Here is a 23,435-nt window from a genome sequence, read left to right as displayed (position 1 = left end):
ACTTGTTTATAATTTCAGACTTTGTTCCTGTTAAGCAAGAGTAAAATTTAAGTTCCTGTTTAAATATTTCATTATTTTCCATTTGCCTAATTTCTTTTCCCTCAAGTTGTGGGCTCCTTAGATGGTTTTACACATTGTATGTAGGCTTTTAACTATTTGTAGACTTTATAGGATTTCAAGAAAATACAAACTATTAATGAGAACAAATTTTGGATTGGAGAAGAAAGCATTTTAGAATCTTTGAAGCAGACCCAAAAAAAAGGAGATAAGGTAGGCAAGAGTGTAGGCAGCAGGAACATGCTCATGAGTGAGAAGCAGGGAGGGATTACGGTGCAGGAAGGGAGTGCGTGAGTGCTTTTTAGGCCCGGTGGCATTCTGCTTCACAGTGCACACACTTAGCCTATTGACAGTTTAGTTTGGGACTATGTAAGATTGCTCTTCATAGTATCTGTAGGGCGGGTTAGAGGATTCAGGAGAGCTTGGAAATTTGGAAATTATTTTGTTAAAGTATGATGGTAACATATATTTGTAACAGACTAGAAAAGAAATCATTTGAGATTCTAAGTCAAGCTACAAAGGTCAGGTTGTGATAAATTACCTTAACTAGTTTGTTAAGGTATGCACAATTAAAGAAAAAAATATTCTGTAGATTTCTTCTGTCTCTGAAGGTGTTATACACATAGATTTTAACTTTAAGCTGACTTTCTGATCACTTCATTGTAACTAGTAAACTAAACATTAAAGTGTCCATCTTCCTCATGATTTTGTAGAATGACATGCTTGCCATTTGTGCCTACCTAATTTATGGCTTTTTGAGTCATGGATCATTAATTACACCTGAGTGGAAAAACAGTCTGAGACTTTTAGGAAACATAAAAAAAAAAAAACAGCAATTTAAAAGCAGGCCGAATCACTTAATTTTTTTTCTAACATGACCTCCTGATTTCCACTGAAATTGTTACATGACCACAATATAATATGATGAAAACTGGGAAAGTCATTGAGAACTTTCTGAATGAGATTAGAGATTAGAGATAAATCTCCAGGAATAGCTTGGCCTCTGGTGAATATTTTCTTTAGAGTAGGAAACTTACTGAAGGAAAGGAATGAGGAATACCAATAGCTCCTGACAGACAGGAGGGGGTCCCAAATGGGTTGCCAGCAAGCCAGCCTTGGAAAGAAACGTTTATAGAGCAGAATCATGAGGCAAGTACAGTATGGGTCAGAATTATGATCACTAATGATGAAAACTTTTTATCCACTTTCAGCTTTTAACATACACAAACTCTGAGAAAGTTCCCATGGTCCTGTGGTGTTTCTCTTCCATCAGGTAATTAAGTCTGGCAGGAGACTTCACAGATGCAGCCTCCCAGCATATAAACTGGCTGCCAAAATTGTAAGGAATTCTTTTTATCACAGTTGGTTTATAGGAATGCATAGAATTTTATTTTATATGCCTTTTGTGTTTTCATATATTCTTTTTGGTAAAGATCATAGGAACAAGTCAGTTAAAATCTTTTTATACCTTGCCGGTACAATATAGAAACCTGGTTATAATGTGTAGGGCATTGAACGTGAAGGTGCCGCAATATAGGAATTATGTGTGTGTGGAGGTTTGTGTTCAGATTTTTAGTTGTATCTAAGTTTCATTAATGTATTTGTAAATGGTAGTATGGTCATGTCTTCCTTACCAGTGGAATGTTCTGATAGATCTGTCACTCGCTGATTTCATCATGTGAACATCATCAGGCATGCTAAAATGGCTACAAAAGCCACTAGGCAGTGTAACCTTACAGAACCACTGTTATGTTATACAGTGTCATGCAATACATAACTCTGTAAATTTATGTGAATTTGTCTTTGCTCATGTAGATTTTGGAATTACTCAGTTTATTAAAGTCACCTTAATTTTATTTACTACTACATATTAAACACAAAGAATGGATGTTTTACTGTTTGAAATATTTATAACCTTTATTTCCTTTAAGAAGAAAACTTCTCCTTTTCCTATTCATCTTCTTGAAATGGACCTTCACTAAAGGTAGAACAAAGCCACAAGTGTCTTTGACGCCATCCTTTTTGGTGGCCCCCCGTTAATTAAAAACAAACAAACATGCTGTTCTGCCCCTCACCTGAGAAGAATAAGACAAATGTACTTCTAGATTAGAGGAGACTGCCCCAAGACTTTGTAGCAGTAATACTCCACTGCTGTTGATTTCTTTTAGTTTTATTACCCACATTAGATTAAGGTGTCTCATCATTCACTGTTACTACTTGAGTCTCCTAGCATGACTATAGATGGCCACCGTGTTTGAAGTTTATCTGTGACTCCAGAGCGGGACTTTTAGTTGAGAATTCCTGGCCACTTACTTTTCTTTTTCAAGGTTATATGTACTGAGCGCAGGTTTTTGGACTGTAGCTGTTATTTTCACAGCACACTTGCTGCTGCCTGTGTCCAGTGAACTGATTAGTTTATGGTTTCCTGTCTTAGCTAAATCACAGTGGGTGTCACAGAAGCCTTCTTCCCTGTGTTCTGCCATTTATTACTAAATAGCTGAAGACCGGCGAGGGCGCTTGACTCTTTTTAGCAGTAATGCACACCTCCCATCACAGGATAGAAACCCCAGTACTGGCTGTGTCAGTCTCCTGTCTATAGGGGTGTTTCTTGGAGCCAGTGTAATTAGGGAACGGTCTGCTGGAGGCCCTGAGAAAGACTTTGCTCTTTAGTATGGAGAGAGATTGACGAAGGACCTGTGTTGCTCCTTTTTCTACCTTTGGATGTTACTATAAGAATACATGATGCCTGGAGCTTCTGTAACCTTACATCTCTAAAAGGAAGATCCTTAGACATCAAGAGGGTGACAGGTAGAATGTGAGATCCTGGCTTCTGAGCCATCCTTGGTGCTCGTCTTCATTTCATGTGAGAAACCTAAACCCACATATTTCAGATATAGGCTTCTGGATTGGTGTTCTGTTGTTTGTATCCCCAAGCACCCTGCTATAACTTGTTTACCAAGCTATAAAGAAAATTATCCACTGTGATTCTCTCATTCCATAAATTTTACTAACTGCTTCTCAAGAACCAAAATTGTCATGAAAGCCATCAAACCATTTCATGTCATGAGATGCAGTAGACAGCATAGTAAACACTTAGTTCTTTTGAAGCTTCACAAATACATCCCTGTTTGTTTTTGTACACATTACAGATTTTATCTTAGCAATTTTGCTGGTATTTGAAAACTGAGTTCATATAATCACCAGTTATTTACCTGAGGTGAATTCTTCTGCATTTTTTTGAGGGCCGTGGGGGGCAGTGAGGAGGCATCATCGCAAAGAAAGGGCCAGTTCAGTGAAGGTGTGTGTCACCATGCTACCTCTTTGTAGCACTGTTGAGAACTCAATAGTGTGCTAGGATGGCACTGAGATCTAAGTGACTGAACTGAAGCTTTTATTCCAGATGTGTTTGCTGACCTTTGAACAAAGCATAGTTCTTGAACTGCATGAAAGTCCGCAGTTCCCTTGGCTGGATTAGCAAGCTCTGGGCTTTAAGGTTATGCAGGTGGTGACTTCCTGAAGTCAGTGCAGTTGGTTACCTGTAAAATTGGCCATCCCACTGATACCTCACTTAATGTGCATTGCTTTAGACTGCTAGGAATTCCAGAAGTAAGACAGGAAGTACATGTTGCTTCTAAGATGACTTAAAATCTTAAGACCTTAGATCTGCTGAAATTAAGGAATTCCTTTGCTTAAGTTAGTAATTGCATTCTAAAATAACCTACAAGGTATGCTTTTGTAACAGGATTATTTAAGAAGAGAGCACTGAAAGAATTTGGCATGAACGGTAGGGTTTTAGTTTGCTTTGTTTTTAATGGCAAAGCACAAGTGAAATAAATCTTGCAGTGGTACGTTTGGAGAAAAGTTTGAAATGGCAATTATAGTAGAAGGATAAAAGGTGGTCTCACTCTACTTACTGTTGTTTGTTAATTTAAATTACAGTGGACAGCTCACCTCCAGGGCCTTCAGTTGTCCTTTCTCTTGTGGCTAAGTATCCACATTGGGATGGCATTTTTAGAGAGAAAGACATTTTACAGTCCCTGGGGTGGTAGGAGAGAGGAATAGGCTGTTTTATTTACTATATGTGTCATTTTCTTTTTTAAAGAAAAAGCTATGTGGCTTTTTTCCCATCCTTTATTTATCATCGTTGTAAATCTTGCAGAAAATATTTCCCTTATGCTTGAAGTCAGATGTTTTTGAGTGTTACACCATTGTGTAACGAATACCAGACAGGGATATATTTTGTAGCCAAGAATTAGAAATTTTCGTTCACAATGAGAACAGCAGCAAAACTGTGTCTGAGAAGTGTACCTGACAACCGTCAATTATTTTGTCTATGTGTCTATTTTGTTTTTTGAGGCAGGATCTCACTGACTAGTTCAGGCCAGCCTTTTAGTCACTGTAGCTTAGGCTATTCTCAAACTTGCAGATCCTCCTGCCTCAGCCTCCTTGGGTAGGGTTGTGCTACCATGTTCAGCTAGATAATCTTCAATAATTGAAATCAAGTAATGTGGAATAGTAACTGAATTCCAAGTAAGAATATTTAAGTCTTGATATTAGAATGGAAGAAGATAGCATTTTTGTGTAATTTTTATCAAATATAATTTTACATCAACAGATGTTTTGAAATAAATTTTTTATATGGAATAATTTTAGATTTATAAAAAGGTATAAAAATAGTGCAGAAAATATTCCTGTTTCTGTGATTTATATATAGTGATACATTTGTTAAAGAATAACAGGATATTTTAGTGTAAGTAAATAATAAACTATTAGGACTTTTTCAGCTTTTCCCCTATCATACTTTTCCTGCTCTGAAAGCTCACTAAGTACACCACATTGTTTTTAGTCATTACATCTCCTTACTTTTTCCTCTTATTTTGTGACAGTCTCTCCTTGTTTTTTTTTTTTTTTTTCTTAGTGATTTTGAATAATACTGGTTGGACACTTTACAGAATGTTCCTCAATGTGAGTTTGCTGATTTTTTTATTAAATGAGGGTTATGGGTTTGGAGGGAAAGTATTGCAGAGGTAAAGTGCATTTCTCACAGCAACCAGAGAGGTTCATGATATCAGTGTGATTTGTCAATGGTGACATTATTCTTTAAATTAATTAATTAATTAGTTAGGCACAGGATCTTGCTACATAGTTCAGACTCAGAGTGATCCTCATGTCTCAGCCTCCCCAGCACTGGGATTACAGGCGTGCGCTGCCACATCTGATACCAGGGATCAAACTGGGGTCCTTGCACTTGCCAGGCAAGCACTTAGACCACTGAGCTGTCTCCCCAGCCCAGTGATATTATTCTTGATAACCCGTGGAAGATGGCATTGGCATCTGCTAGTTTTTCTACCACAACATCACTATTTTTTTTCTTTATATGTGGTATTTGCCAAGAACACATATTCGAGAAGGAGCTAAGGTCCACTGCCTAACTAGGGAGTACCCACATATATTTGTTCCTTCTCCCTGTTTGTTCATTTAGTCACTGAATTATGCCAGTGAGGACTCACTAGTATTTAATTCAGCTTTGGTTTGTAACCAAGTACTGCCATTTTGGTTGGTGCTGTTGAAATTGCTTCCTCTACTAATTATTCTTGAAAGTGGGCTTTTGTGCCCCTTTGATGTACCCTCCCCATATCTTTTTCTTGTTTACTCATTTTCTGGCAGTGCAAGATTACCCAGGCTCATCTTACATTCTCCCTGCCCCAATCCTAGGCTCAGCATTTCTCCAAGGAGCTTTATTTCTTTTTCTTAAAGAATGATATGAGAAATTAAAATCTGTACATTGATTAGTCTCTGAATTATCTCTTCCTGCATACCACAAATAGAATATCTTAAGTGGCACAAATTGGGTCCCCTTGGGCTGGAACCCAGGTGTTCGCAGGACTGATTTCTTTCTGTGGGCTCTGTGTAAGAGTTGTTTTCTTGGGGCTGGTGAGATGGCTCAGTGGTCTAAAGCACCTACTTAGAACAAGCTAAGCTAAGCAAAACACAGGGACCGCGGTTCAATCCCCCAGCACCACATGCCAGACAGCCCTGCCCCCTGGTGGGCTGAGCTGGCCACACACACAAAATGAATGAATGAATAAATAAAAAAAAAAATAAAAAAAAAAAAAAAAAAAAAAAAAAAAAAAAAAAAAAAAAAAAAAAAAAAAGAGTTGTTTTCTTGCCTCTTCCAGCTTCTAGTGGTCAGCCATATTCCTTGCCATCATCAAAGATAGCAATGGTTTTTTGAGTCCTTCTTATATTGGATAATTCTGATACTGTCTTTAGCTTCCCTGTTGTACTTTTAAGAAATTTTGTGGTTACATTGGTCCCACTAGAATAATCAGTATAATCTCCCTATGTTATATTCAAGTTGAAGGCCAGGGACATAGCTCTGTGGCATGGCACCTGCCTGGCAAGTGTAGGGCCTTGAGTTTATTCCTGGTACAAAAAAAAAAAAAAAAAAAAAGAAAAAGAAAAAGAAAAAGAAAAAGAAAAAGAAAAAAAAATTCAGTGAACTACCAGCTTCTGTTACTTTTGCTGTTATCTAACATACTCACAATTCAAGGAGTTAGGGCATGGACATCTTGAAGAGGGTGTCTTCTGCCTACCATATATTTGTTGCTACTAGGATGTCTTAATTTAGGAATTGGTTTTTCAACAGTAATAGATCTCTTATGTAGTAAATTCTTTCGAAGGGTCTACAGGGTGTTCAAGGTCTCACTACTAGATCGGACTTGTAGTGATCTGCCTGATTACAGCCTCCCAAGAGCTGGGATTACAGCACACACTACCACGTCCTGTCTCAATTGCCCTCTCAGTGTGCCCTGGGGTTGGGGCTGGCACGGCAGGCCGGGGGATCGAACTCTTAATCCATTGAGCTGTTTGGCCAGCCCTCTTATGGAGTAAATTCTTGAGATTATTGATCAAATGGCAAATCTCAAAGTATAGAAGTAAGTTTAGGTCCTACATGAGCGTAAAATTACAAATTATAATCACATCCAAACCTTATCATGCCACCCAAAAGCCATTAGTAAATGAGCTTGTCCTTAAAGTAAAGCAAGAATTTCTTTAGTCTTCAGGTAAATATGATAATCTCTGTCTTTGTGGAGTGTGGTGAAATTTGGAGGAAGAATGTTTTTAATCCAGTTTTATCTGTGAGTCTGAAATTATAGTTAGAATTGAATTTGCTTTAGAATAATAATTGGGTGCTTATACTTTGATATCTGTTTAGCCCAGCCACATTGGAAATACAGTAATGTAGGGAAACTACAGCAGCAATATTTTAAGGAAAAGGTCATAAAATTGTCTTCACTCAGTATTTTTAAAACCCAATGACTTCATGGAAATTAATCATGTTAGAAGGGTGTAGAGGATATTACTGAATTTTTAATGTGATTTCTGGAAAACTGGAGCTTCCTAACTTTATCTGTATAGCATTTAGCACCCTGATAGAAGTTGAAAATCTTAGAATTTTGACTATTTATTCTGGAGTTATTTGTGTAACTCCTGTTTATGCCCAAGTATACATTCAATAAAACGAGTATTTTTTGATGATCTTTGTGACACAATGGTTTCACATGGAAAAGTGAAAAACAGGTTTTTTTTTTTAAAGACAAGTGAATTTAATTATCTCAAATAAATGTAATAAAAATATATTTAGCAGTCTCAAGTTTAAAGTCTGAATATTGCTTTAAAATGCATAAAATACGCATTGATGACAATGAATCAGAGAAAAGCCCCACAGGATGATTCTGTGGGCTTCATGAGGTAAAACAGAAGATAGTTTGAGCTAACAGAAGTAAAAAGATTTAAAAGCATTGGTGATATGCAAAGGAGACATAAACTGAAGACTTAGTGAATCATTAGATCTTCAGTGAGAAGGTCCAAGAAGCCAAAAGATGCAGCTGTTTTATCTCTCACTCTAAAGTTTTTTGCAAATACAGATTATTAGAAAAGTATTACAACACAACTCCGTGAATATTGCTGCCACTCCCTGTCCCCAGAGGGAAGTTATTCTCACATGGAATGAGGAATGCATTTTACTTGTGACAGCTGTTCTGACTAGCACATCCTTCGCTAATATGAAGACAATGCCAACAGGAAAGAGTAGCTAGTACTGAAAGTGGGGCGGCGGCTAATCTCCAAGTAGCAATTCTCAGCAGAGATTTTGAATTACATGTCATTAATATCCTTAGAGGGATTCAGTTATAGAGAGACTTTAATATTTCAGTGAATTAAAACATGAACTCATGAGATTTAGGGTCAGGCTATCCTTGTTTGAAATCTGGATTTAGCACTTACAGGTTGTTTGAATTTCAGTATGCCTCAGTTTCCTCATCTAGAAAGTAGGGATAATAATTTTTACTTAATATATAAAGTTATCTTGGATTAACTGAATTAATGAATAATGCATAAAATAGTATTAAGCATATAATAAACATTCAGTAAGAATTTTTATTGTAATTTTGCTATCTACTCATAAAAGTTGGCTGACTGGTATGAAAAAGAATAAATTGTAAATTGTGAAAGTAAAAATACGATTGTTGAAATAAATGCAGTTGTTAGAACAGACACAGCTAATGGTCAGATTTGTGAGCTGGATGGTCAAGAAAAGGGATTTTCCTTGAAAACAATGTCAAATGAAAAAGATATCAGAAGACAAAAAGTATGAGAAAAGATATCCACAACTTTTTATATCTAACAGAAGCTCTGGACAGAAAATATATGAGAGAATGAGGAGGAAAGAAACTGGTTTTAATAATGGAAGGAATGCTCACAATATTAAAGGATCAAATATTGTAAGTTTGGCAACTGCTAGGTAAAATTAATGAAAAAAATTCCATAGCTAGGCTCATACTGGTAAAATTCTATAAAATCAAAGATTTTTAAAAAACCCAAAGCTTCCAAAAGAGTAATAGAAGTTAACTACATAAATCTGATTGATGTTAGTCTTCTTACCAGCTATATTACATGAAAGATTTCTATCAGAAATAATTCGGAAACTAGATTTTGTTTTTAGCCAAATTAGGTTCTAAAATTGAGAACAAAGCAAATACATTTCAGAAGGCAAAGATGCAAATATGTTTTCAAAGAAATCTTTTGAAGAAAAGGGAAAACACAAAAACAGTGATAAGCAAAGCAGCCAACAGAACTTAAGGTCAAGTCCGAGTAATAAGCACCATTTCTGTGAAGTGTACAGAATGGTAACAACAGTCTGGGCAACGATGGGATAATGGACAGATTTTGTAAGCAGAGAAGTAGGTAATAGGAGAGTGTAAGTTTCCGCTATTACTACTGTTACAATTTTTAAAAACTTAAAGCCCTTATATTCAGTGATAAAATTGAAAGCATATTTTTTTAGAAAGATTGTTGTAATTCAGTTTTGACAAAATTGTACGTTTAATATATTTGCCAAAAATAGAAAGTGAACACTAATGGGGTGTGGAATTTACAAACCAACAGCCAGTACACTGCTTCTATAAAGGCCGAGGTAGTCCGTGTCACGGGCTGTGGGCCATCCTGTCTCCATGGCACCGATTGCACCTTGCCACTGAGCCAGGAACAGGACATATAAACATGTACTGTGATCTGGATTCCAGTGCAGCCTTGTTGATAAATCCTGAAGTTTTAATGTTACATAATTTTTTTAATATTACAAAATAATATTCTTAACTTATAAATCATATTTTAAAAAGACAGTAAACTGAATTTGTTCCACAGTCCAGCTTGCTTGTCTTCCTACTACAGAGAAGTAGAAGGGCAAGGAAAACTTAATTTCAGCCAAAGATAGAAAAAAGGGAAATGGGGAAGGTTTTTGGTCAAGACATCACAAAGGCGTATAGCAAATAGGATACATGAAAGGCGTAAGAGAAAAGTTACCCCAGTGAACTGGAATGGAGGGCACGTTCCTAGTGGAGAAGAGAGAGTCTCAGACTGAGTCTAGCCAAAGGGTTAATGGGGCATAGACGAGTAAGCCATGCGTATCTGTGGGACAGAACAGTGCTCTTTGTTTGCACAGAAGTACTGCTCATTCCTGCGGGCTGCAACAAGAAGTGTATTGTAAAGATAAGCATGGTAGGGGGCCGGGGAGATGGCGCAATGGAATAAGTGCTTCCCTGGCAAGCATGAGGGCCTGGGTTCAATCCCTGGTTCCGCCAAAAAAAAAGATAGGCATGGCAGTAGGAGACATGGCTGCTCAGACTGGTGGGACTTTTGGAAACTAAAGCTGTCTCTTGTGAGTTAAAGTCAGCTTTAGGTGACCTAGTTCAGCAGTAAGTGTTTTTAACCTTTACTAAAGTATGTGTTATTACTTTTTTTTTTTTTTTTTTTTTTTTTTTAAATGTATTTGGTACAGGGTCGCACTCTGCAGCTCAGACTTGTATTGATCCTCCTGTCTTAGCCTCCCCAGCCCTGGGGTTACAGGCGTGCCCCACTACACTTGGTTTTGGTGGCTGGCTCATCGGGCCCAGGGTAGGCACTGCATGGCATGTGGTACCAGGGATCAAACCCAGGTCCCTGTGCTTGCCAGGCAGGTGCTTAGACCCCTGAGCTATCTCCCTGGCCCCCGTGTCATTATCTTGCTCATCTACCCCTGCTTTCTGCGCTCTTTGTTCTTACCATGGTCATGGATAACATTTTTGAGAAAGTACAAATCTTTGTTGGCCTGAATAGTCTGTTTGGCCCAGGATTTTCATGCTTCATGGGCAATTGCAAAGACCATGGATTGGCTGCCTTGAGCCTGGCAACTCCCAGTCTTTCTAGACATTGTGGTCAGAGAAAGCCAGGCAGTCATCTGAGGAAAGGCTCATCCAGGGCTGCCTTGTGTGCAGCAAGATAGATTTGCCCAAGAGAAAGGCATCGCGAGCACAGTGGAAGCGCTGATGAGCATGTTACGTAGCCACCACACACCTCGCTTTTTCTTTAAAATCCAAAGTGACTAGCACTGAAAGTAGCAGTCACATTTAGAGACTGAGGAATACAAAAAGGGGAATAGCACAGAAAATGCTTACAGGATCTGAGGAAGGAATTGGTTCCTGCTTTGTAAACCTTACCATAGTCTTCTTTTTTCTTAGGTAGCTTGGCTAAAAGGTCTGTTTAGTTAGGATTGTTAAGATCTTGGACAAGGTAGGATAGATACTAAGGAAGTTTCTAGTCTTGATATTTTACTAGCTAGTTTTGGCTTGAAAAGTAATTTTTTAGACTACCAAACCCCTTTAAAGATATTCTACAATGCATGTTATTTGTTTAAAATGCAAGATTGATACTGAACTTGCGATATATCATAGAATGCTTACTTTTTTTTTTTTTGAGACAGGGTCTTGCTATGTAGTTCAGGCTGGCCTTCCACTCATTAATGTAGCCCAGGCTGGCCTCAAAACTCAAGGCCATCCTCCTGCCTCAGCTTCCCGAGTGCCAAGATTATAGGTTTATGCCACCATGCCCAGCTAGAATGCATATTTTGATAGTAAATAGCTTATGGTAAAGTCACAAAACCTGAACAAATATATTTAGAAATATATGAAGATTATTAATTAAATTATATGTAAATATTTGTTACATTCATTCTAGGTTGGGCCATGCAGGCTGCTGCTTATATCTTCATTCATAGGAAGTGGAAGGATGACAAGAACCATTTTGAAGACATGATTGATTATTTTTGTGATATTGGTGAACCACTTCAACTCCTCATATTCCCAGAAGGGACTGATCTCACAGGTAATATAGATTGGATTTGGGGCACAGAATTTTTGAATATAGTGGAACACAGTTAGCGAGTCAAAACAGTTCATCCTTCAGATGAAGTAACTGAATGTCAGCAGGATTAATGTACCACCCATAAGGTCATGCCTTTAATGAATGGCACATCAGGACCAGGATTCATGGTTTCCAGCCTGCTGGCTTTATTATAGTATTATAGACAGTCAATCATTATTTATGCTTGCTCTCCCAGACTTTCTGTTTTGAGCTTCAGAATATTTTTTTAAAACAGCTTTTTGTCTTTATATAAGCAGAGCTTTAAAATTATTTCTTAAGTAGTTTTTCCTCACCTGGGCTGTGTATTCTTTTGTCCTCTTCCAAGGTATTTATTTATCTTTTGGCCCCCTTTCCCCTCAGCTTTTTTCTTATAAGAAAAAAAAATCAGCAAGGAACTAACTTTAGTTTTTTTGAATTAAATTTCTTTGCTAGCAGTGTCCTAACATTTCATCCTTTTGCGTACACAGGCCGGAAAGGCTCTGGCACATGTGCAGCACCGAACAGTGCTCCTTCTTTGTAGGGCACCGTCCATCCCTGCCAGGCGAAGTTGTACGTGCATGCTCAGCTGTGTGCACGGCAGAGGAGAGGGGCTCCTCAAGAAGGATCAGCCCGTTGAGTGATCAAGGGGGCTGGGAGGACGTATTGGAACTTTTCTGCTTTCCCAGATGCAAAATGATTAAAAAAGGATTTTCCCAGGTCATTTTAAAAGGCCTTAAACTAAATGCCATTTTATTCTAGTCCAGCATGTAAAATGGATAAAAGTTGAACTTGCCTGGTTGAGCACTGGGAGGGATGGGTTTGAAAGGGATATAGTTTAGTCAAGAAGGAGTTACAACTTCAAGAAAGACACAGAAGAGAAGGCTGGCCAGATAGCTCAGTGGATTAAAGCACCTGCTTAGGCAGATGCAGGGTGGGGGTTCAATCCCTAGCCTGTGGTCCCGGCCCCGCCTATAGGGCACACTGAGATGGTGACTGAGACTGGGCATAGTGGCACGCTCCTATAATTCTAGCCTTTGGGAGGCTGAACACAGGAGGATCACTACAAGTCCAATCTGTGTAGTGAGACCCTGTAGACCCTGTACTAAATACATTAAAAAAAAAAAAAAGAATTGAAGAAAGACTCAATGGAAGAAGGTCTGCTCTAAGAGGGAAAACAGACAGAAGCAGGATAGAATGGAAGTCAAAGAATCCCGAGTAGTACAGAGAGGAGGAAGGTGAAGTCTCTCAGATCTTTGCCACTGAGAAGGACACCCATCAGAACTTAGGAAAAGAGAACAGGCAAGTGGGCATACTGACTGATACTGTGACCATAATAACTTATGGAACCTGTTACCCCAAAAAAGTTCAAAAGAAAAAGTATATATTTCACAAATGCTTAAGTGGTAACAGAGCCATAGCAGGTTGATAAAGGAAATGAAGGTATCTTGGAAAACGTTTACAGTAGATAGCAATAAAACTTTTTACTCATTTGTTGGAGATGGAACTGTCCATGGGTAAGAGACCTCCTGGAAAAAGGGTGGACAGCTGCACCCACCTGAGGCAAGGGCCTTGTATGGCTAGTTGGAGGCAAGGTATGAGTAGCAGTGCTTCATGGGAGATACAGGGAGAGATAGCCCAGGCAGGAAGTAGTGGTCAGAAATGCGAATACTACTGCGGGTTGAGCAGGTCTCTGGGGATGGGTAGGTGAAGGGGAGGGGTAGAGGAAAACCTGCAGACTCGTCTGTTTCTGCTTCCCAACATGACTGCACGTTTTGAAACGAGATGTACCTGTGCTCACGTGTACGGAACAACTCAAGTATTTGTTACCTTTGGTATCCAGCATTTCTAACCAGGGAAGACTGGTGAGCAGTCAGTTACTCCTCATCTTTGTGGTGCCTCTGGGATTCCTAAACTCATTCAAGTTCTGTCAGCTGCCTACAATAGAAATCCTGCTTTGTAGTCTCATGCCCAGGAGACTTCCAAATAAATGTGAGAGCTTATTAATTTGCATGGTTAGAGCCTTTCTTTTTTAGTTGGAGATCTGAGGATATCTGAATCAATTCCTCTAAGAGCTTCTTAAGAGTGCCCTTTAAATATTTTTGTAATGTGGCACACATCTGTGGTGTTTGGAATTTGGGAAACTCAGTGATCTTAAATTAACACGTAGGAAACCTGCATTTATTTAGGTATTTTTCTCATGTATGGCATAAATCTGCACATTTCAGAGTGTAGCTAACGAGTGCAGGCTTTAACATCTGCTGTCACCAGAAGTGTTCATGGTCTCTCCCAGCCTTTGAGGCCACATTTCGAACACTGCTTTTTCCAAGTGTATTTGCTGAATAATGGGTTTGGTTCTTCTTGGAACTTGGAAAGTTATCTCATGGAATGGAAAAAGAAGACTTTGCCAGCAGTTGGAACATCTACTTAACTCCTAACGGTGTTCAGCCAAACCACGTTTGTGCATGATGTGCTAATCTGTGCCCTTCTGCTGTGCAGTGGTTTGGGTTAGTGACGTCAGCCTGCTCAGGGCCTGGGCCAGGCAGGTCGCCTACACTGAGGACTTTGGTTACTGAGTTACGAAACAATCCTGATCATATATTTGAGTGCTAGTTATTTCTTCTGGATGTCTAGATCCTTACATCATATTAGTTTATCATCATAGAATTTTACATTTTAGAATTTCAATTTTTATACAAAATGGTTTTAACGAAAATTTTAGTTTGATATTTTATATTTCACTTTCATTATATATTAACTTTCATGAACTCTATTTTTTATTTTTTGTATTTTAGGACAGGGTCTACAGGGTGTTCAGGGTCTCACTACTAGATCAGACTCGGAGTTATCCGCCAGTTTACAGCCTCTGAAGAGCTGGGATTACAGGCGTGCACTACCACACCGTCTCAATTGACCTCTCATTGTGTCCTGGGGGTGGGGTTGGCATGGCAGGCCCAGGGATCAAACCCCAAGCTTCTGCAACTGCTTGTAGGCGCTTTAATCTGCTGAGCTATTTGGCCAGCCAAATTCTAATAATTTAAAGAATTGAACATAAGTTTCAGAAAAAAATCATTAAAAGCTTTTGATACCTTGTTATAAAATTTTTAAAATTTCATTAGACAGGAATCTTTGTAAAGCAAAGATTGTTTGTATCATATCAGCATACTGTATTCAGTAATTACAGAATGTTAACTGCCATGTTTTTATTTAAATATATATTTTTCTTCTCAAGTTATAGTTTCTAATAATTTCATTTTTTTCTTTAGACAATAGCAAGGCTAGAAGTAATGATTTTGCTGAGAAGAATGGACTTCAGAAATATGAGTATGTCATACACCCAAGAACTACAGGCTTTACTTTTGTGGTAGACCGCTTAAGAGAAGGTATGCACCCATCTCAGAATACACTTTTTTTGGTATTGAAAGTGGCAACAGTTTCTATCTATGGTTCTTTGTTTTGATTTCCACCAACCTATATTGCATAATGATGACAGTTATAACAAATAATCATCTTCATCTCGTACTTGCTACAGTGTCATAACTGCCTGTGCTTAACATGAAAGGTCTTCAACCATTATGTAAGAGAAGGTATAAAATTCTTCTTTCCATGTTGGCATTAAGATACAAAGCATAACTTAACCACACTGAACCTTCTGTACAATAACTTATCCAAGATTTTAAAGAAATGTCTACTAAAGATCCAAAAATCACATGGATACAGTAAACCACAACTCTTATCCTGCTAGTTGGGCTTGTGTTTGAAATTCTGTAGTCACTGCTAACATGGCGCAGACATGTGGGCTTATGTTCACACTGTTCATGAACAGTGAGTTCCTGTCTCCCCACGAAGCTCTTGGAGGAAGTGGGTCTTCCTGCCTTGGAGTACATTGGCAGAAACCATGACATTAAAGCGGTGCTGGTGTTTTGTTTTGTTTTGTTTTGTTTTGTTTTGTTTTGTTTTGTTTTGTTTTTTCTTTTTTAATGTACCATTTATTGTGGCATCTAACTTAGACTCTCTCTTCTTAGTTAAGAAAGTGGTTTAAAATACTTCAGACATGGAACACATTTGGTTACCAAATTTTTCTGTAAATAAAGCATAACCCTGCAATGCATCCTTTGCTTAATGAAGATCTCCCTAAATGTAAGCAGAATAGTTGAGAGATTATTGTTTAGGAGATAGGTTAAGTCTAAAGGCCCAAAATCTAGAAATATTTTAGTAGCAAATTGCTTTATAACTTTGCTACACATTTGAAGAACCCTCAGAACACTTGACAGCAGACATGGTCATTTTCCTCCTAGAAATGACCCCTGCTCATATCACTATTTTAAAAAAGCCAGGAACGCAGGTGATCCCATTTGCTTCAGCTGAAAGAACTAAATGACTATTATGGTGATTCATTTTACTTTAGGTTAGAAAAGTAGACTTGGATCTACACACTGCTATAACAAATGTAAGAAACATTTTGGTGATTATTAACTATAATAACTGCTATCATTAATGCAACATTTATTGACTAGAAGGAATTATGGTATGCTATTTTTCTGTTTAAATTCAGTGAGTTCTCATAATAATCCTAGACCATAGTTACCACTCATAGTGCAAAACCAGAGCTTAAATTGAGGAGAAAAACCTCATTAAAGTTACTGGAATGCAATTTGTTTAAATGAATAGCACTCTTTTTACAGTAACTTGTTGCTTTCTGTATTTATAGCATGATTTTTGTTAACAGTCTCTAAATCCTAAAGCACCTGTGTAACAGTATAAGTGGCAATGGGGCAGAATGAAGAGAGGAAAAAATTACTCATTCAGAGTCAGAGGTGCAGAGGATCGTAAAGGCCACAAGTCCAGAATACCCTAAGAGAAGAGCAATCCCAAGAGTCCAAGGGGCACCAACAGAGCTTTTGATGTTCAGGCTTCTGAGCTCTGCACTGATGGCAGATTGTGAGGAAAGGAAGTTTGGTGCTGAAATGAATAACTATTATAATCAGTATTCAGGTGGAACCCGGCAGACTACAGATTAAAACAAATTGCCATAAAATAATTTCTCTGCTGTTCACACTTGTTGCTGCCCTCTTTTAGGCAACTAGTACAAATGGGCAGTGAGATGTTAGGACAAGAAGTTGGGCTAAAGTTGTAGCAGGAAGTACTGAATAAGAGAAAATATAAAACAAGGAAAGTAATTGCTGTGTGTCTCTAGGGTATTTTTCACCAAGATTGAGAACACTTGGAAAGTTTATACTTATTTTAAAGTATAACACCAATTATGTGGCGTTATACAAATACGTTGTTTCTGTAATAATAACTGTAGAAGTTTTACTTTCAGTACTTTGATTCCCACCATTAGTATACTTACTTTATATATAATCCTGCTAGATCATAACTCTCTTGAGGATATGGAATGTTCTACCAATAGAAGGGACTCAGGTAGTATTAGTTGCACTGAATATTTGAAAATTTTGTCTAAAAGCACATGTGGTCCACTGTGTTCTCAAAACATCGCATATTACTCTGATTTATTCAGGTGATTTATTTCATGTGTACCTCTGATCACAAAATGTACCTCTGATCACAAAACCTTTCAATATGTGACCAGGTGATTTCTCTCAATACTGGAGTAATCTGGACTCAAAAGCAGCTTGCTAACTTAGAGGAAAGAAGCTTCATCTAAGGAAGGTTCATTGTGTTCCTTTTAATTACGTAGTGATAATAAGTTCATAATATAGTTTTAATTTGTTAGTCATTGCACCAAAAATTAGTTATATTCATCATAATCTCTGGTGTTGCATTGTGTTTAATATAGCCTATTTCTTCTTTGACTACAAATAACAAATTAGCTCACCCATTGTTTGATTTTGTTGTACACTTTATAAGCCAGTTATTGAGTTGCAGTAATTAGTTTATTAGGCAGCAAAAGTGTGCACATGTGAAAGTTTTCAGTTAGGTTAGAGTGGCTGTGGGAGGGGGATAGAACTAAAAGTATGTTCTGTGGGAGGCGGGACCTTGCCTTCGAGAAGTTTGCGTCCTCATGGGTACAGATGATGTATACTGAGGTGGATGTGGTGGTGCACACCTGTAAGCTGAGCTAGTCAGGAAGCTTAGGCAGGAGATTTATAAGTTGGAGGCCAGCTTGGATAGCTTAGCAAGACCCTGTCTCAGATAATAAAGAGTTGAGAAGGTAGCTCAGTGCAGCTACCTTCCATAGCGCATCCATTGTCACCCCAAAAAATACATATATTGAAAAAACAAAAAATAATATAAAACAAATCATAGGGTATATTTTTACCTAGCTATGTTAAGTAATTATGAGTACTCAGGAGTGCCAGGTGTGGCAGCACATGCCTGTAATCCCAGCACTCAGGAGATGGAGGCAGGAGGATTTCTGCAAGATCCAGGCCAGCCTGGGTTATAGAGTAAGTTCAAGGCCAGCCTCTACTACATAGCAAGACCCTGTCTCAAAAAAATATAAACAAAATAAAAGAGCATTCAGCAGAGGTCATGTAGTTCTGAAATCCTGAGTAAGATTCTGGAAGCTGAATTTCCCTTGGAGACCATATATGATTTGGCCAGGCAGGAAAACACCAAGAATGGCTTAGAAAGAGTATAAGGAAGGGCCCAGAGTCAAGCCATGTGGGCCTGCAGCAGTGACCCAGGCACAGTGAGCCTGAAGAAACTGAACCTTGTATCGCAGCACAGCAGACATTTAAGAAAGCTGCTTGTAACCATTAGTAAACAACTCGACAGCCCAAGTAGTCACAACTTTAGTTTCGTCTGTTTCTAGATCTAGTCACTGAGGCAAATCAACTCATTTATTAAGACTAAATCACTGTATAGTTATATTTAAGTTGTAGGTTTGAAATAACATTTAAAATTTTTTTGGAGAGAGGTGGGCAGGGTTTCAGTGCTGTTATACAGGCTGGCCTTGAACTCAGCAATCCTCCCACCTCAGCCTCTTGAGAGCTGTGATTTACAGGTGAGTACCATCCTGCCCGGTAGATTTTTTTACATTTAAAGCAGTCTATACTTATATTCGTATATAGCTCAAAAGCATAAATTCTAAACATGAAAGATGCAGTCTTTCCACTAATGACACAGAGTAAACTGCTAAAGAAAACAGATTTCCCCTGGATTAGTGTGCTTGAATAAAGCTCTTCACTGTTCAGGGAGAGAGAATGACCAACTTTCCCAACACTCGATAGCCTGTTTGGCCTTTTCATTATTGTCCACAGTAGTTCTCATTTCCTCAGAGAAAATTGAAAGCAAAAGGAGTATACCAGCTGTGGGCAGCTCAGGCTCTAGCATCTTTGTTAGACCATTTGAACTTCTTGGGCTTTTGGCTCAGTTCACAGCCACATGCTGACAGTCCAGCCTTTGTAGTGGCTTCCAGGAGCCTCGTGTCCTAGGGGGCTAAAGATGGCCAGCAGTGGCTACCATTCTGTGTGGCTCACAGCATTTAATTTGCTCAGTGAACCTCTCCTAGGGTTACATTTCAGTTACTCTTCTAACAGCCAGAACGTTGCAGGAGGGAAGAGCAGAACGGCAGACAGACAAATCATTGAAATATTGGGTGCGTTGTATACCATGCACTCTGATCTTTCCATGTGGCCTTTTATTGCTGGAAACTACTTATGAAATACAATAAGACCTTTCCCTTATGTTAAAAAATGTGACTATACAATAGACCTTTGACATTTGCTAGAGTATTTTCTGAGACCTTTTCCATTTCCCCATATTTGCAAGTATCTTTGTAGATTAGCAGTTGACTTTCTTTAGAGGTCACTTGACAAGGAGCAAATCTTTTGTCTACTGATGGTGGTGAATAAAGTACAACAGAATCTAAATGTGATATGAATACTGATTGTGGGTAAGCACACAGGTCACCTAATGACTTGGCGATCTCCATACCTTAAGACAAACTGCAGATCTGCTTCAGCAGAATTCTATGTGACCACATGCCAGAGATCTTAGGGTTCCTTCATGCTCAACCTTCAGGTGCTGTGCCTTAGGTGACATTTCTTTTCTTTGTTCATTAACTCCCCCCCCCCCCAGCAGAGCAGAGCAAAAGCTGTAAGCCACTCATTAAGGCAGCTCTTACCTTGTGTTCAGTGAGAAGTGACAATCAATTTCATGAGAGAGCACAGAGCCCTCTATTCATACATAAAAGCACTGTTTAACATCTGCAGGCCTCTCCCCTGTGACAGGCATTGTGCTGCTGTGCATGTTTTCTTGCCTTGCCGGCCAGCGGAATCATCTGTGGAGTTCTTGTTAACACTCATCCTCATGTCCAGGGCCAGACCTGTTGCATCAGCCTCATGATGGGCTCTTGGGCGCCCACGTACCCCCTCTGCCCTGCCATTCCCTGCCATTCCCATGTGTACCACTTTATTCTTCCAGCTAAGCCAGCTGGGAGTTTGCCTCTACTGAGGCGGGCGCCGGCTAGCAGCTTGTCCCAGGGTACTTAACGTGGCTTCTGAGTAGGGTGCGTGAAAGTCAGGTCTGTTTGATGCAGATCCTCTTGTTTTTTCCACTATAATAAGTTCACAGTTTTTGCCTTTCAAATGGCACAAACATGTATAGTCTTGCCCACAGCAGGACTTCTCTCAGGTCTCCTTGGCTTTACTGTGTGTTTGTTAAATTAGGAAGGTATATAAAGGATTTCCCTTATTTTAACCTTTTTATTTTTATCCATTTTTCCTGCATTTTTCTCATCCTTAGAGCACACTTGGAAAACATACATTTATCTTAAAATATAACACATTATGTATTTTGATACAAATTGTTTGTGCAATAATTGTTAAAAATGTTTACTCCAGCATCTTAATTTTCACCCTTAACTTGTTTCATATTTCTGCTAGAGTCTAACCCTTGAAACTGTCAGTCCATTCTAATTGTGCTTCCTCTTTTTCTTTACCTCTTAGCCAGTAAGTATCAAGAACAGCTTTGTGATTTGATTTTTTCTCAACACTGGTTCATTGCTAGAGAGACACTAGTATCTGTTTTTAAATAATAAGTGTTCTTTTCTATATTAAAAAGTAGAGCAGGGGCCAGGGGTTCGATCCCTGGGCCTGCTGTGCCGGTCCAACCCCCAAGGTGCACTGAGAGGGCAATTGAGACTGGGCGTGGTGGTGCATGCCTGTAATCCCAACTCTTGGGAGGCTGTAACCAGGTGGATCACTACGAGTCCAGTCTAGTAGTGAGATCCTGATAACCCTGTAGATCCTTCACTAAAAGTAGAAATATCAATTAGACTAAAACAAAGACACCTATAGTTGTAACCACTTACTTCTCAGAAATATTGTACCCATTTTTTTCTTATAGTCTTCCTGTTTTTCTAACATGTAAATGAATAGCACACAAAATTAGTCACATGTTGTTTCGTAAATTCTTTTTTACCTTAGTATAGTGTGACCGTTTACATATAACATGGTCAAGACTTGCAAATATAGTTCCAACTTGTTTAAATTGGAATCCCCCTTCATGCAATGTGAGCCAAACTACTTGAAATAATTGACCGTTCATGACTATGCCTTTTGCTTTCTGAATTTTGCCTGTGGTTATGTCTATCCAGGCTAAATCCTGTAATGCTTTGCTCCCCTTCTTGACCTCTAAGTACTGTTATTCCTGTAAGAATCCTCTGAGGATTGGTTCGCAGTTTCCTGTTCCTCTCTAATAGGACTCTTACTGAGCACAGTAGACCTTTATTAATAGCTGCTTTAATACATTTTACCTTTCATTCCTAAAAGGACAGCAAAGGCCAGGTCACCTACATCATTAGAGGCAAAGATTTTGTTTCTGAATCCAATGAACACATTTCCACTTTAATCTTTTTCCTTCTCTTAGAACGTTCAGCACTGTTGATTCATCTTGATAAACGTTTTTCCTTTATTTCATCATATTCCCTCTTTCCTCTCTGGCCATTTCTGGATTTCTCTGCTGTTTTTTTTTTTTTTTTTTAGTTTGTTCCTCCTAAGGCTCTAATAGCTTCCTTTGTTCTTTCATTCCACACATTCTTCCTGGGCCACATCATTTAGGTTGGTAGCTTAAAGCATTACCCATATATGTATATATTCAACAAAGTCTAAACTTAAGTGGAAAGCCTTTTTGTACTTCTGACTGTATCTACCCCCTTTGCTATTTGGAGGTTTTGCAGATGCTCCAGCTTAAGTAGGTTTAAAATTTAATTCTAAATTCCTATTTTCACTGTGCTGCTTGTGCACCTATGTAATTATCCTGTGTTTAGGAGGAGGATAATGATAATCGCAAACATGAAGTGTTGATATATTTCATGTGAATAAGTTCATTCATTCATTCATTCATTGTGGAAGGAGGTAGTAGTGTCATCTCCAGTTCCTGCACAAGGAAACTGAGGTATGGAGAAGTTGTGTAATTAGTCCCAGATTATCCACCTTGTAATAACATATCTGGATGTCTGGCAGCAGAGCCTTTGCTCACTTCTGGTTCATTGAGTTGCTCCAGCCGGAAACCCAGCAGTAGTTTTGGTTGGTCCTTCTCTGCCTTACTCACATGTAGTCAAATCTTACACAAGCCTTTCTGATTCTGCGTCTTAGATAAATCTCAGATGAATCCTTTCTTTTTTTGCCGCCATCATGGCCTATGCGTCTGTTGATCGCTCTGAATTGCCATTTTGCTACTCACCTAACCCTCTTAGTTCTGGAATCATCTTGCCAAATCGTGACTTTCATAGTGCTCCAAAGGTTAAATGTACCTTGAAATGGTTTAAATGGTTTAGCAGCCCACTTTACTCCCTGGTCCTGTCTCCCCAGTTGTACCATTAAACACTGGTGCAGGTTTAGTGAACTGCTTTCCCTCCCTAAGTGCACAATACTCCAGTACTTCTCCAAGGCTGCCGTAGCCCAGTGGTGGTAGACTATGGCCTGCATGCAGTAGTCTTCTGTTTATGTCAATGCAAGCTCAGAAAGGTTTACCGTCCTTCTCTAGCTCTTCAGTTCTCTAGCTCAGCAGTGGTTGCTGCCTGAGACACAACCTTTGGAAAGCCTCCCTACCCGCTCTCAAGCTTGATGATGTGTGTTCCCTATATGAATGTGCTCCCGCTATACTTGCTGTATGTGCAGATTTTCCTATATCACTTGTGTAGTTGTCTGCTCTGTCCATTAAATCTCAGTTTCTGGATCATAAGAACCAAATCTGTTTGGTTAAATTAATGTTCAGCTTTCAGCAGAAGGCCTGGCGTAAAATAGGTAACCCATCAGAGTTCTTGAGTCAGTTCGTTGGCCACTAATTTTATACCCTGCTATGTTCCAGTAAAGAGTGAAAGTGGCAAAGTGGGATTGTATTAAATTAAAAAGCTTCTGCACGGGAAAGGAGACAGTCAACAGAATGAAGAGACAGCCTCAGAATGGAAAATAATTTTGCCTGATATTCCTCAGACAGAAGACTAATACTGAACTATATAAGGAACTCAAAAAAATTACTCCCCCATAAAAGATCTACCAAAATGTGGGTAACTGAATTAAATAGACATTTTGTGGAAGATGAAGAACAAATGGCCAATGAATAAATACAAAAATGTGCAGTATCTCTGGCCATTAGAGAAATGCAAATGAAAACACTGTGGCCAGGGAGATAGCTCAGCACATAAGCACCTGCCTCGTCAGTACTACGTCTCCCTGGTACCAAAAAAA

The 23,435-nt window shown here is 38.8% G+C and overlaps 1 protein-coding gene across 10 annotated transcripts in view; it reads left to right on the top strand.

Moving 5' to 3' along the window:
- Lclat1 (lysocardiolipin acyltransferase 1) overlaps window positions 1-23,435 on the top strand; it is a 183,011-nt gene that overhangs the window by 91,929 nt on the left and 67,647 nt on the right. For all 10 annotated transcript variants that reach the window (XM_023710964.1, XM_023710970.1, XM_023710972.1 and 7 more), the window contains 2 exons: window positions 11,614-11,760; window positions 15,042-15,158. In XM_023710964.1, the coding sequence (XP_023566732.1) occupies window positions 11,614-11,760; window positions 15,042-15,158 (264 nt within the window). The remainder of the gene's footprint in view (window positions 1-11,613; window positions 11,761-15,041; window positions 15,159-23,435) is intronic.

Source organism: Octodon degus, unplaced genomic scaffold (assembly GCF_000260255.1).
Source record: "Octodon degus isolate 3935 unplaced genomic scaffold, OctDeg1.0 scaffold00019, whole genome shotgun sequence".
Classification (NCBI taxonomy): domain Eukaryota; kingdom Metazoa; phylum Chordata; class Mammalia; order Rodentia; family Octodontidae; genus Octodon; species Octodon degus.
The sequence above is the reverse complement of the archived record's forward strand: the minus strand, read 5'-3'. Positions and strand labels throughout refer to the sequence as shown.